The sequence below is a fragment of the Oculina patagonica genome, chromosome 9 (genome assembly GCF_052425735.1).
Source record: "Oculina patagonica isolate OP01 chromosome 9, crgOcupat, whole genome shotgun sequence".
Classification (NCBI taxonomy): domain Eukaryota; kingdom Metazoa; phylum Cnidaria; class Anthozoa; order Scleractinia; family Oculinidae; genus Oculina; species Oculina patagonica.
The window spans coordinates 22,332,322-22,344,255 of NC_135766.1; the positions used below are offsets into that span (position 1 = coordinate 22,332,322).

General features: G+C 38.8%; 2 protein-coding genes and 1 non-coding gene across 3 annotated transcripts; 2 read left to right on the forward strand and 1 right to left on the reverse strand.

The window, feature by feature from the left end:
• Positions 1 to 1,636: 1,636 nt before the first annotated feature.
• On the forward strand, positions 1,637 to 1,709 carry Trnat-ugu (transfer RNA threonine (anticodon UGU)). The gene has a single exon. It is a non-coding gene; the product is annotated as a tRNA-Thr (tRNA).
• Positions 1,710 to 1,902: 193 nt separating this feature from the next.
• LOC144666142 (thioredoxin domain-containing protein 15-like) lies at positions 1,903 to 7,239 on the forward strand. Its single transcript, XM_078527505.1, has 4 exons — positions 1,903 to 2,020; positions 2,109 to 2,574; positions 3,121 to 3,248; positions 6,197 to 7,239. The coding sequence occupies exons 1-4, from the start codon at positions 1,915 to 1,917 to the stop codon at positions 6,427 to 6,429; spliced, it is 933 nt and encodes a 310-aa protein (XP_078383631.1). The 5' UTR covers positions 1,903 to 1,914; the 3' UTR covers positions 6,430 to 7,239.
• A 245-nt stretch (positions 7,240 to 7,484) lies between these two features.
• LOC144666143 (cilia-and flagella-associated protein 96-like) lies at positions 7,485 to 11,878 on the reverse strand. Its single transcript, XM_078527506.1, has 6 exons — positions 11,631 to 11,878; positions 11,174 to 11,390; positions 10,423 to 10,636; positions 9,208 to 9,310; positions 8,467 to 8,543; positions 7,485 to 7,794 (listed from the first exon to the last, which is right to left on the reverse strand). Exons 1-6 carry the CDS (start codon positions 11,728 to 11,730, stop codon positions 7,576 to 7,578), a joined length of 930 nt encoding a protein of 309 aa, XP_078383632.1. The 5' UTR covers positions 11,731 to 11,878; the 3' UTR covers positions 7,485 to 7,575.
• Positions 11,879 to 11,934: the final 56 nt, after the last annotated feature.

An 11,934-nucleotide genomic window follows, 5' to 3' on the forward strand; every position in this document is an offset into this window, starting at 1 on the left:
AATTTTACGTTTGACTTTTGTTCGTATACTTGTGTAGTGATTTCGGCTATGAAAAAACACTTTCTTTTATAGGACAAGGTCTAATTTTCGAGCTTAGGCTGTATCGAGAACGAATGCGGTTCACATTTTAATGATGAGCCTCGTATAAAGTAAGTTCTACACATGTTTAAAATTGTTTTATACACGTTTACTTTTAAAAATTCAGGTTGTGACTATTAGGCATGAATAGATTGTGCTAGTAAATTCAGGAAAAGTTGCTTCACAATATACCTTAAAGTTGCTCTAAAGTTGCTCAAATATCAAAAAGTTGCCACCAAAATTTAGAAAAGTTGCTTGCTCTAGAGTCGTTTTGTTTTAGATAAATACTCAAAACGTGTTTGTCTGTTTGTTGCCATTTAAAAATTTTCATTAAATATTCTTACAATCATTAAAAGAGTCCAAAAAGCAATTGTTATATGAGAAATATAAATACTTAATCAATATACTCTTTAAACTCAACATAATTTCAATAATAGATAAAAAATAAAAAAATTAAACAAAAAATAAAAATAGTTAAAAAAAGATAAAAATCCCTCGGAATGAAACGACTTTTATGGTTTGGATCAGTTTTATATCAATTTGTTGCTCAAAAGTTGCCAAGGAAGGCAAAAGTTGCCCTAGGTTGCTGGTACTACAAAAAGTTGCTCAAGACGCTAAAAGTTGCTTAAAAGTTGCTGAGCACAATCTATTTATGCCTAGTGACTATGACAAATGAGTATATAAGCTTAGTTGAACCTTGCATATTTACTGAGATATTTCTAATGTTAATTTTCTTCTTTTTAGAAAGGAGTAGAGCATCCGAGTACTGTATTTCCCTTATAACTCGACGCAAAAGCGAGAAAAAAATCAAATAAAAATGTCGTTGGCTTGTTAGAAATCGTGATTTTGGTCACAGCCTCAACATTGTTATTGAGGCCCCATTAGGGGTTTTAGGGATACGGGATATTTGGGGAAAAAATTATAGGGATACGGGATATTTCAGGGAAAAATTATAGGGATACGGGATATTAAGAAAAGAGATTGTGGGATATCGAACTTCAAGGTTTTTCAGGAATTAGTGGGATACGGGATATTTAGGTCAAAATTTAATGGGATACGGGATACTCGGATCCCCCCTAATGGGGCCTCGAACGAAAAAACGTAAGAGTGTGGTAGCCTGTGTACAGCCGTCGCGCTGTACACAGGCTAGAGTGTGGTAGTACTAAAGGCACACATACAAGAAATACAGAGGATTTTGCCTTCAATATAACATATCCGGACCCCTAACATAAGATGTCGAAAAATGTGGTTTTTGAACCAACCAACTGGCATAGCTACTCACTACCTTTCGGTAGTAACGGGCTCCAGATTTCGGACCAATTTTTTTTGCATAAGAATTATCAGACGAATTTCTTGTAATTTTGGACATAATTCGGACCAGCTGTAATTTCGGAAAAGACACGTTTGAAATTATATACTATTGCGGCGCTTCTAATGATAATTCGCCAAGTGACAAAAAGAGGCATTTAGTATACCCATAATGCAATACCAAAGTAGGTAGCCTCGTTCCAAAACATTTACAATAAATTAGCTAAAAATTTCTGTGGTGAGTGTGAATGCCTCCTTAGCTCAGTGGTTAGAGCACTGGTCTTGTAAACCAGGGGTCGAGAGTTCAAATCTCTCAGGGGGCTGACAAAAAATTTTTTTTCTTTGGTTTTCACTATATATGTTTTTTTTTGCTTTGTATTTTTGGATTTCTTTTCCTTTTATAAATTTTAAAACCGTACCAATGTCCCCTCAATTTCTCGTAAGGAAAAATTTTCAAAGCGAATTTTCTTCATGTTCTGGCCAGCAATATTCGCACTGGGCATGCTCGTCAAAGAGTTCAAAGAAAACATGGCGGACAAATTTGTGGTTTGGATATTTTGTATATTTATGGTCTTTTGTGTGTGTTCCTTGGCCGAAGAAACAGAAAATTTGCCAGAAGCTGATAAAGTAAAAGGTAACAGGTTAACTGATCAAGGTATTTTGCAATATTGTAGGAGATTTTGATGTAAAATCTGTTAAAATTTTGCCGCGATATTTTGCAGATGCAGTCGACAATTCTGTCGAAGAGAAAAATGTCCCAGCAGGAGTAAATGACACCATCGTGGAAGCATTTAATATTACCAATGCAACAGTAAATGAAACGGACATTGTAGAAGTAAATGGAACTCTTTCTAATTCTTCTCAAATTGAAAATTCCACGAAAAATACAGAGCTTGAAGTTGTAAACGCCACCAGTTCAAAATCTGGCTTGCCAAAATGGTTCTGCAAGGGAAGGAACAATTCACAGAACAACGACTCCCTCCCACAGAAAGTACTCATCGTTAATTCTGAGGAATTGCTCAAATGGATTAACACAACAACGGACAACGAGACTGATGCCTGTGCCGTTGTGTTGTTTTTCACACAATATTGTCCATTTTGTGCTAAACTAGCCCCAATGTACAATGCTTTAGGCAGAGTGTATAATAATCTGCCTATCCTGGCGATAGATGCTTACAAGCAACATAGGTGAGTTCCCATTTTGGTTTATGTGCAGATCGAATCACCCTTGGATCATTTCAAGTAAAATCTCTGCATGGAAAAGTTGCATGGGCCGGGAAAGGGCTTATATCCAGCGGTAACTTTATATATTTGTCTAAATAACCAGAATATAGGGTAACTAATTGCTTTGGCCATGACAGAAAAATTTGGGTACAGACCCTCTTGCATGAGGTGCCCTTAAAAGATTGCCTCAATGTTAACGAAAGCAAAGCTTTGAAATGGAGGAATTTGGGTTCAAATTTTCCTCTCCGATTTATTGGAGAAAGATTGTAACTTGTTGTTCTGTTTATGTAACACAAGGGAGGATCATTTGCTTATCCGCTCTATAGGCAAAGGAATCGTTTTTGCAGACTGTAAAGCTATCTTTATAAACATGGCCACCTCTCTATCTTAATCCACATAAGGAAAAGTTTAATCATTTTGCTTAAAGTGTGATCTAACAATCATTCTTTTGGCATGTTGGGAAATTACCTTTAAACCCAGCTGATCTATGTCTTGTTGTGATCTCTTTAGTTTGAATACTCGTTTTGGAGTTGTTGCTGTCCCGACTATCCTGTTGTTTCATTCAGGGAAGCCTGTTTTGAAGTTCAATAATTCAATAACTCTTGATGATCTGAGAATGTTTGTGAAGAACAACACAGGTAAATACATCAAAATTTTTATGTTTTTTTTTATTTGTATCACACAGTGTATAAGAGTAGTTAAGTCATGTTCATAAATTGTCTTTGTGGGTACAGGAGATCTGTAGATAAATGTAAATCAAACTTTCGAGGGATGGGGGGGGGGGGGAGGGTGGATGGTGGTCCTTGTAGTGGACTATACAAGAAGCCTCTGCTTGAAACAGGTACCTTTTCCTAGCCAATGGAATATAAAAGGGTAGGGATTTCACGTGCTGGAGTTTAAAATGGGTAGAGAAAACTGTATTTTTATAGGAATTATAAAGGGCTTTTAAAAATATCTTGAATGGTCCCACCTAACAGTTGATTTATCCAAGTACTTTAGAAAATATACCGGTATGTAGTTTTCCTACTGTTGGTATGTGAAGAGGTCACCATTTTTTATCAGGGTTGGAAACTAAAATTTCGGAGCACTCGCCATCTGGGCGAGTGACCTTCAAATTGCACTTGCCCAGATCAATTTTCACTCGCCCAGTCTCCTCCATTTAAGAAAGGAAAATTTAGCCCCTCACCCCCCACAAGAAGTTGAAATAGATATCTTAAATTTTAAATCACGTTCGATACTCATCGTGCCACCGTTAGTGGTCAATCGCGATACAGACTGCAATCTATTTTTTCAATGAAAATCGCCAAAAATGGACGTTACTCCTAATAAACCATGAGTACGCTTACTTCAAAAGTTGAAACGCAGTTTTTAATTTGAAACGTCTTCCCAAATGCAAAGTGTCGAAATTGTGCAGAAAAAGAGTCAAGAAAATCGGGAAATAGCGATCTTGCCGCATTTCGCGGCTCGGTAGACGAGTTAGTGTGTTTATGTCCAGAGGTATTACTTTGTAAAGGTACGTCCATCATGTAACAATCACTAAAAGGAAGCCATTTTTGTCTGTTTACGAACTCGAACGCAGCTTTGTTGGAGATTTCAAAATGTTGGTAGGCTTGTGGACAGTGTCACTGTGTGGATTAATTACTAGTAATACTGGATATGAAAATCGTACTCGCCAAACCGGGCGAGTGATCCGTGATTTGTACTCGCCCGACAGTTTTCACACTCGCCCACTCGAGCGCTAATTTCCAACCCTGTTTTATCAAAGCTTTATGAAAGGGTTACCTTTTCTGTCAAAAATGGTTTATGAAAGGGTGAGGGTTTGGAGCTTGTGGCAGAGCCACCTGACTGTATATATATATAAAATAATTTTGAAGCCCCTCTCCTTGGGGAGACTTGATTTATATTTTTAGCCTAAGGTTGTAATGGTTAAAGGGACTGTTTAGGCATCAGAAGTGACCATTAAATTCAGTAAAATATAAAAATAACCTCTTAAAACAGTAAAGGAACATTTCAGTAATGCAGTAGCCTGCGAGCAGGCTCTCTATTTGGGGGCAACGTGAATATTGAACTCTTCGAGCGCCGAAGGCGCGAGTCGGCGAGCGAAGCGAGCCGCTGGGCGAGCGAAGCGAGCCCGCGATTAAAATTGAGAGCCTGCACGCACGCCATTGAATTTCAAATCCGGTGCGTTCGTCCACGAACGCAGCACTCTGATTGGTCAAAAATGACAGGCTCAATTAATGTGAGAAAAACCAGCGTCCATATCAACAAATCAACTACGGCCGGCGTCCGTGAATAGGCACGCGAGTTAGTTCAGCAGCGTTCATGAAGCATTTTGGAAACTTTCGCTTGATTCTAACGATCTCCTTAACTTAAAACAAGAACAGGAAGATGCGGTAAATTATCTTCTAGAAGGACGAGATGTTTTTGCGATTATGCAAACCGGTTATGACAATTGCTTCATACATGTATTTCAACTCTTTGCAGTGGCAATGGTGGAGAAGAAAGTTTACGAGCGACTCTCAGACACTATCGTTTTAGTAATATGCCCACTTTCCAGCACAATTGAAGACCAGGTGCCCGGGACCAGGTGAAGGAGGGACGATCGATGGGTTGAACTGTGTTGCTTTGCGAGATTTAACCGGCGTTACGAGCGTCAGTTCGCAGTTAATATTTGCATCGGCTGAGAAGTCCGCGACAGTCGGACGAAACGCGCAGGAGAATAAAGCAGCTTTACAAATGCCGTTCGCAGAGTGATGCTCACTAGTTAAGTTCGATTTTCTGATTTTTTTTGGGGACAGGAATCGCACACACGGCTGGACAAACTAGACAATATTGCGAATTGTTTTTCAATTTGTTCGTGCATCTGTCATCACTTTTCCGCGGCTCCCATCGCGATTTGACGCTTCAAATAAATTTTCCGTTTACATGCGAACCGATTTACCAGTTCCATATTTTACCAAAAATGTACACTTGCAGATACAGTAACATTCACTCTCTTTGTTTACAATTTTTTTCGAAATAAACGCGCGAGCGTTCGATCGATATATTGACACCGGAAGCGTAGCGAGTTGTCAACAAGTTGTCACATTTCGAGGGGCCGGATTTGAAATTCAATGGCGCGCGTGCAGGCTCTCCCTCGGTGTGCCCGCTTCGCCCATGCACTTGCGCCTTCGGCACTCGCGGGATCGCGCCTTCGGCGCTCGAGCAGTTCAATATTCACGTTGCCCCCGAATAGAGAGCCTGCTCGCAGGCTAGTAACGCAGCAAATACAAAAGAAGGTACGGATGCCCAAACGTGACGAAGATTGAAACAGATTGCAATATGAGTTTTTGAGATATTGTTGGGCTGAACAGTTTTCAAAGTTAGTCTTGTTTACTTGTAACTTTACATTATAATGCCCAGGAGACAAATTTGGTTGCAGTGAAACTATGGTTTTGTCATTTGGATCCATAGAAGTAATTTCTTGCAAACATTAACTTTCACAGCAAGTATTTGGCCAAACTTAAAAACTAAACTTAATTTAGCCGTGACACAGTTCTTTTAAATAACCAACTTATTAACTGATTGTATGGTCTGTTAATTGTAGGTGTTGAGGGCAACTTCACTGTGCAAATCTCTGAACAAGATCATGTAGGCCCATTGAAGAACAAACCAGTTGAAGACAGAGACTACTATTTGTTATTTTCTGTGCTTTTCCTATTGATGTTTGGCGCATTCATGTTTGCCAAATCTAGCTATCGACAGTTGCTTTGGGACAGGATACAAGCCATTCAGTGGCAGAGATTTTTACAGTGGTTTAGGAGGGACAAACAAGACTAACAAGCATTTTGTAGCCTGCGCTGCATGTGACATGGCTGTTGCCAAATTTAGACCGGGACATTTCTGATAGAGGCTGAAGAGCAGCAATCAGATAGTGATGGGTTATTTGAGATTGGAAAGGTAGATAGGACTGACGAAATGGAGACAGGGTATTCAGGTTAGCAACAGGGACCTTTCTTGGTAAGGTCGATAAGCAGCCATGAAAATATGGCGAGTAATTCAGGCCAGCAACAGGGACTTGCTTGGTAACGTTGCCAAGTAGCCATTGAATAACGGCAAGTTATTTAGGTTAGAAAGGTTGATAAGAGGCTTAACAAGCAGCCATGAAATAATGGCCAGTTACGGGTATTCAATTTAGCAACAGGGACCCTACTGGCACGTCTACAACAAAAACACTGTATAATGCTTGTGAAGAAATATTCATAGAATCATAAGATAGGTGTTTGCAACCTCTTAGTCTAAAATATTTTTTTTTATTTTGCAATACACTGATAAATTCAAAATTTTAATGCCACACCTGTAGGGATTTTGCTTGCCATTAAATTTTTAGGGCTTTCAGTAACCCTTGAAGTGTGTTTCAGATATCCACAGTAGATAGCTGTCTGAGAAATTTTTCCTAAGCATTTGGCCATAAACAGACACAGACAAAAAAGAACAAGCAAAAGACGTTTTGTTCCATGTACTCAAACAGATTTCAGAGAAAAAAATATTGTGAATTTTTATTAATAATTACTAATAGTTATTTAATTATCACCGAGGAGAACAACCAACCTGAGTAAACACCAACAAAACTTAGGTTTGTTTCTTTATTTAATATTCACAAAATTACAAGTTCATTATGGTGCTATGGTATACAGTAATTCAATTTTAAACCTGACTTTATAAGTGTTGTTAAATTGTACAGATTACTGTATTATGTATGTTACATCATGCACACTTAGTTCATGGTACAAAAAAGAAAGAGACATATTTATTGTACGGCATAACAATATGATATTAATTTCGAAATAATGTAACTAACAGAATAAACTATTAATCACACAGTAAAAAACACATTTGAACCTAAAAAATAACTTTGTGTCTTATTTACTGTACTTAATATGACGCTTCCTGGCTTTCGAGTTTGCGATCAAAGAGCATATGACATCATATGGATGTGGTTATGGGTTGTCTGAAATTCAAGTTGTTAATTCGTCTTTGTACATTCTGATTTATGATTGATTTTGTTGGTGTTGATTTTGGTCCCTGCGAGGGTCTAAAGATCCGTTTCTCTGCACCTTCACTACCCTTTGGCTTTTTGACGACATAAGGGTCGTTGGAATGGGAAGGATAAGTATCAAAACATCCAGCCTTCATACCACCGATCTGAAAGAAACAAAAAACAATACATTTACACTCAGGGTTGTAGCTAAGGGCCAGCTGCCGGCTAATTTCACCGGCTGAAAGAGAACTTGAATCCGGCTGAAATTTCACTTGAAAACAAAGACTAAGGTAATCTTTTAGAGCTGTCAAGGCCAGAAAAGCCAGCTGGGCTTGTTGATGAGCCAGCTAAGTGTTTTCTTAGCTACAGCCCTGTACACTGTTATTCAGCAACTGGCCCATATGCTTAGAATATTCTCAATGACATTCTAGATTCTGATTGGTCAATTATGAGTGTATTTTGAGGTAAAAAAGTGCAAAAATAAATTATGGAGTGCAATACAAGAAGTGCCATGGAAACAGCAGTATGGTGTCAGTGTTGAAACAGCAAATGATTTTTTGAAAGTTTTCAAACATTTGCACCTGACAAAAGGCTTAGGCAATTGTGAGAGCTTTTAAATTCAACACATTGTTTGTACTGTCTCATAAATCACTAACTGCACTTGAAACTGTATATACATAATATTATACTTGGTGCTATTTACCGACCTGTATGTTGCAGTTTTAGCCATGATAGGAAACTTAAGAATGTCATTTTAGGCCATTGTAACAGTTAAAAAAATAATGTCTCTGTCAGAATTGTGGCAAATCTACATGTAGAAGATGGTTAATGCCTACCTCTTTTGGTGGATTGCTGGGTTTAAACGGCTTTTGTACTTCAGGTGGTTTTCTTGTTTCTTTCAATGGTGGTAGAGCTGGAAACAACAAGAAATAGCTGTTATTGACCCAGTGCGAGGTTGAGATGTAGACTGAAGTTAAAGTGGCAGAGTTTTTCGTTTTCACATATAGACATAGATTGAGAAATTGTCAAGGTACACATGAAAACAAAGGAGAGAAAGACCGTTACAGGTTAATAGTACAGTCGAAGCTCTCTTAAAGTACACTCTTGTAAGCGGACAGCTCTACTTACAGCCGCCTTGTTGGAAATCCCGTTTTAACTCCCATACAAACACTGTATTTTCACATTCTCGTAAGCGGACATTCCCGTAAGCCGCCGCGGACACTTTCAGAGATTACGACTTAGACTTTTTCTTTGTTTTTAAGCTCCCGTAAGCGGACAGCCCAATGAAAATCCTATTTACAACCTCCTCATCTTATTTTTATCAATGAACTTCACATCGCCGTTCGTCACAATGATTTTACACTGATTTTACAGTAATTACAGGACCACATTTCAGTGCTTGTTTAGTCGTCATCCACGCCAGTAAGCAGCCATCTATCCCCTACACCTCTAGTGGCCACTTACGAGAACAGTTCTTGTAGGCGGCCAGCTCCAGTTACGGACACTTTTTTCGCATCCCGAGGGTGTCCGCTTACGAGAGCTTCGACTGTACAAGACAGTGAAAATTCAATGCTTACGTCTGTCAGACTTGTATGGATTTCCGTCAAAATATGCCTTTGGATGCAAATTCAGTTTATATGCTCCTCCTTTCCTGGCTTTAAGGCTTCCCTCCATTTCTTTCTGCAAAAAAAAAATGTTCAACTCTTTGTTGAGAAATTTATTAATAAACTAGGAAATTCTGTTCTTTCTGTAAGCAAACTTTTGTGTACTACAAACAGGGTTGCCACAGGTCTGAAAATGGCCACGGAAACCGAGCTGGGGAGGTGATTACTGTTAAGTCAGTTCAAGGCAAGCGTAACTCAAGCCGAAAAAGCCATCTGCTCTCACAGACTAATGTGATCTTAGCAATGTTCTTTAACTCTTTCGGTGCGGACTTTTCTGTTGACCTTACTCCCCCGCAGTGCTGCATTTTTTTCACAGTGCGTTGAATCAAGCAGTCACGCATCGTATTCAACAATATCTTTCGTTCTGTTTAAGCGATTTAATTACGATTTTCAGGAGTTGTGCCTAACATAATTCTACATCGTAAAAAGCAACCTTTTCATAAATTCATTGCATTTTGGTCCTTTCAGCAATTTCGTTCGCCATCTGATAGCTTCCTTCCCAAGCGTGAAGGTTGAAACCATTGTTTTGCAATAGCCGCGTCTCAGAATACTCAATCTGTTCATTGAAATCGCTTGATTCGTAAACCACAACTGTTATATTCTCGGTGAAACACGGCTAGAATCTTCTCCGAAGCACTCCTCAATTTAAAATTTTTCATTCGACGCCATGTTTAAATGTCCTTTTGCGGTAAACAGCAACACTGTAACATGAATTTGTCAATAATACTCCGCCATCACATGCAAATGAGAAAAGATCGTGCTCGTCACGCTTTCCAGTTCTCCTAGAGGGTATCTGAAGTAATTATTGATCATAGCATCCCTATTGAAGACAGTTTCGAAAGGAAATCTGGGATTGTTTATCATGTCGAGAAAACTCGACATCCGCACTCAGAGTCACGAAATGAGATGTCGAGTTTTCTCGACAACCGCACCGAAAGAGTTAAAATTGTAAGTGGAGGCTGGAGTCCACTACTTTTACCTGATATTTTATATTCATTTGTTCAGGGAAAATCTATTTTTATCAGGATAAAAGTCAGGAAAATTTTGAAACAGAGGTCTGTGGCAACCATGAAAAATTTTTCATGAGCACTAATTAGAAAAGTTAACCTGACTTTGATCACAACATACCTTTCTCAATTCCCTGGCACGCTCATAAGCATCTGACATGTACTTGTGTGGCGCACCAATTGTCACGCCAAGGTAACCATAACCCGTTCCTTTCTTGGGTGGATTTGTTAAAAAGTTTTTACCAGGTGAGTCTGCCGCTTTCTTTCCTTTTGAAACAGGGCTGAAAGCCCCAATGGGTCCACTGAATGTTCCATAGTGATTACCAGCCCCTGAACTATAAACAGTAATAAACAATTATAAATAACGAGGTATTATCAAGAACATTTTAGTATAAAGTAAATTTTATACAATATGGTATATGATTTGGCAGTGTTTGAACTGTCTGAGATACAATGTACATTTAACAAATCAGCCATATTTTTCCATGGTCTACACTCTTTTATTAAAAACTAGCAATGGTATTTAATTTGCAATTCCTGAGTTTTGATTGGTTAACAGGCAATGGTATATGAGCTCATATACCATTGACCACAAATGTGGTAGCCGATACACATTAACGAGAACAGCCGGGGGCCCAAATATTCCAATTCTTTGGGTGTTTCAATAAAACAATAATTCCACTCACGCTTGTTGGATATGAGATAGTTATAACCAACTTGGCGATCCGGGCCGCGTTGGCTATCTACCATCTCATATTCAATGCGTACTCATGGAATAATTACCAACTGTCTGCCTATGGGAGCCTTTTTAAAAGTGGGACAGGACGTTTGACAAATATTTACTGCAATCATGCCACAAAGCCACAACTTACGGCAGTTTCTCCCCATTGCTTGGAACAAAAGCCTTTCCTAAGTTTAGCTTAGAGCTTTTGAGTTTATTTTGTCTCCGTCTCTTGACTGGATCAGAGAATGCCTCTCCTTCCATGATTCTGTTGAACTTCTGATCAAAGTATCCTGCTTGGAGGGCTGATGTTGTTTTACTGCCACCAGGGAGCATCTGTTTTCCTTTATGAGCTTTAACATTGAAATCTATATAGAGAATAAAAGTTATAAATGTACGAGTCAGATAAAGGGAAAATACTGAGGCTGGTTGTGACTACCTGTGACAGACCAACTAGAGGAAAACAACATTCCAAACTTGGCATAACTTCGCGTAGTAAACAACAGGTTTCGAGCACGCATTACAAACACAGTTGTTCGCCCATCCTTTTAAGCTATGGCTGAGCACCTGGATAGCTATTTGATATTAAAACTGATGGAAACACTTACTTGTACTTTGTCTTTTGTAAGGATCTCCTATCGATATGTATCCCAGCTCACTAAACAGGCCGACACGGTTCAAATCGTTCTTGGTATCCAACTTCGCCATTTTGCGTAAAACACTAGATCTAAAGCTTACAACTTATACAACAAGCACTTTAGTTGCAACTATTGTCCAAATCGGAAGAATATTGTAATTTGATGAAGCAATTTTTTGTAGAAAACTTTTTCCGCGAAGCGGAGAACAATCAACAAAGCGTGGAGTTGCCACGAAACTTAGTTTTGTTGTCATAACAACGTGTCCCTTCGCAGC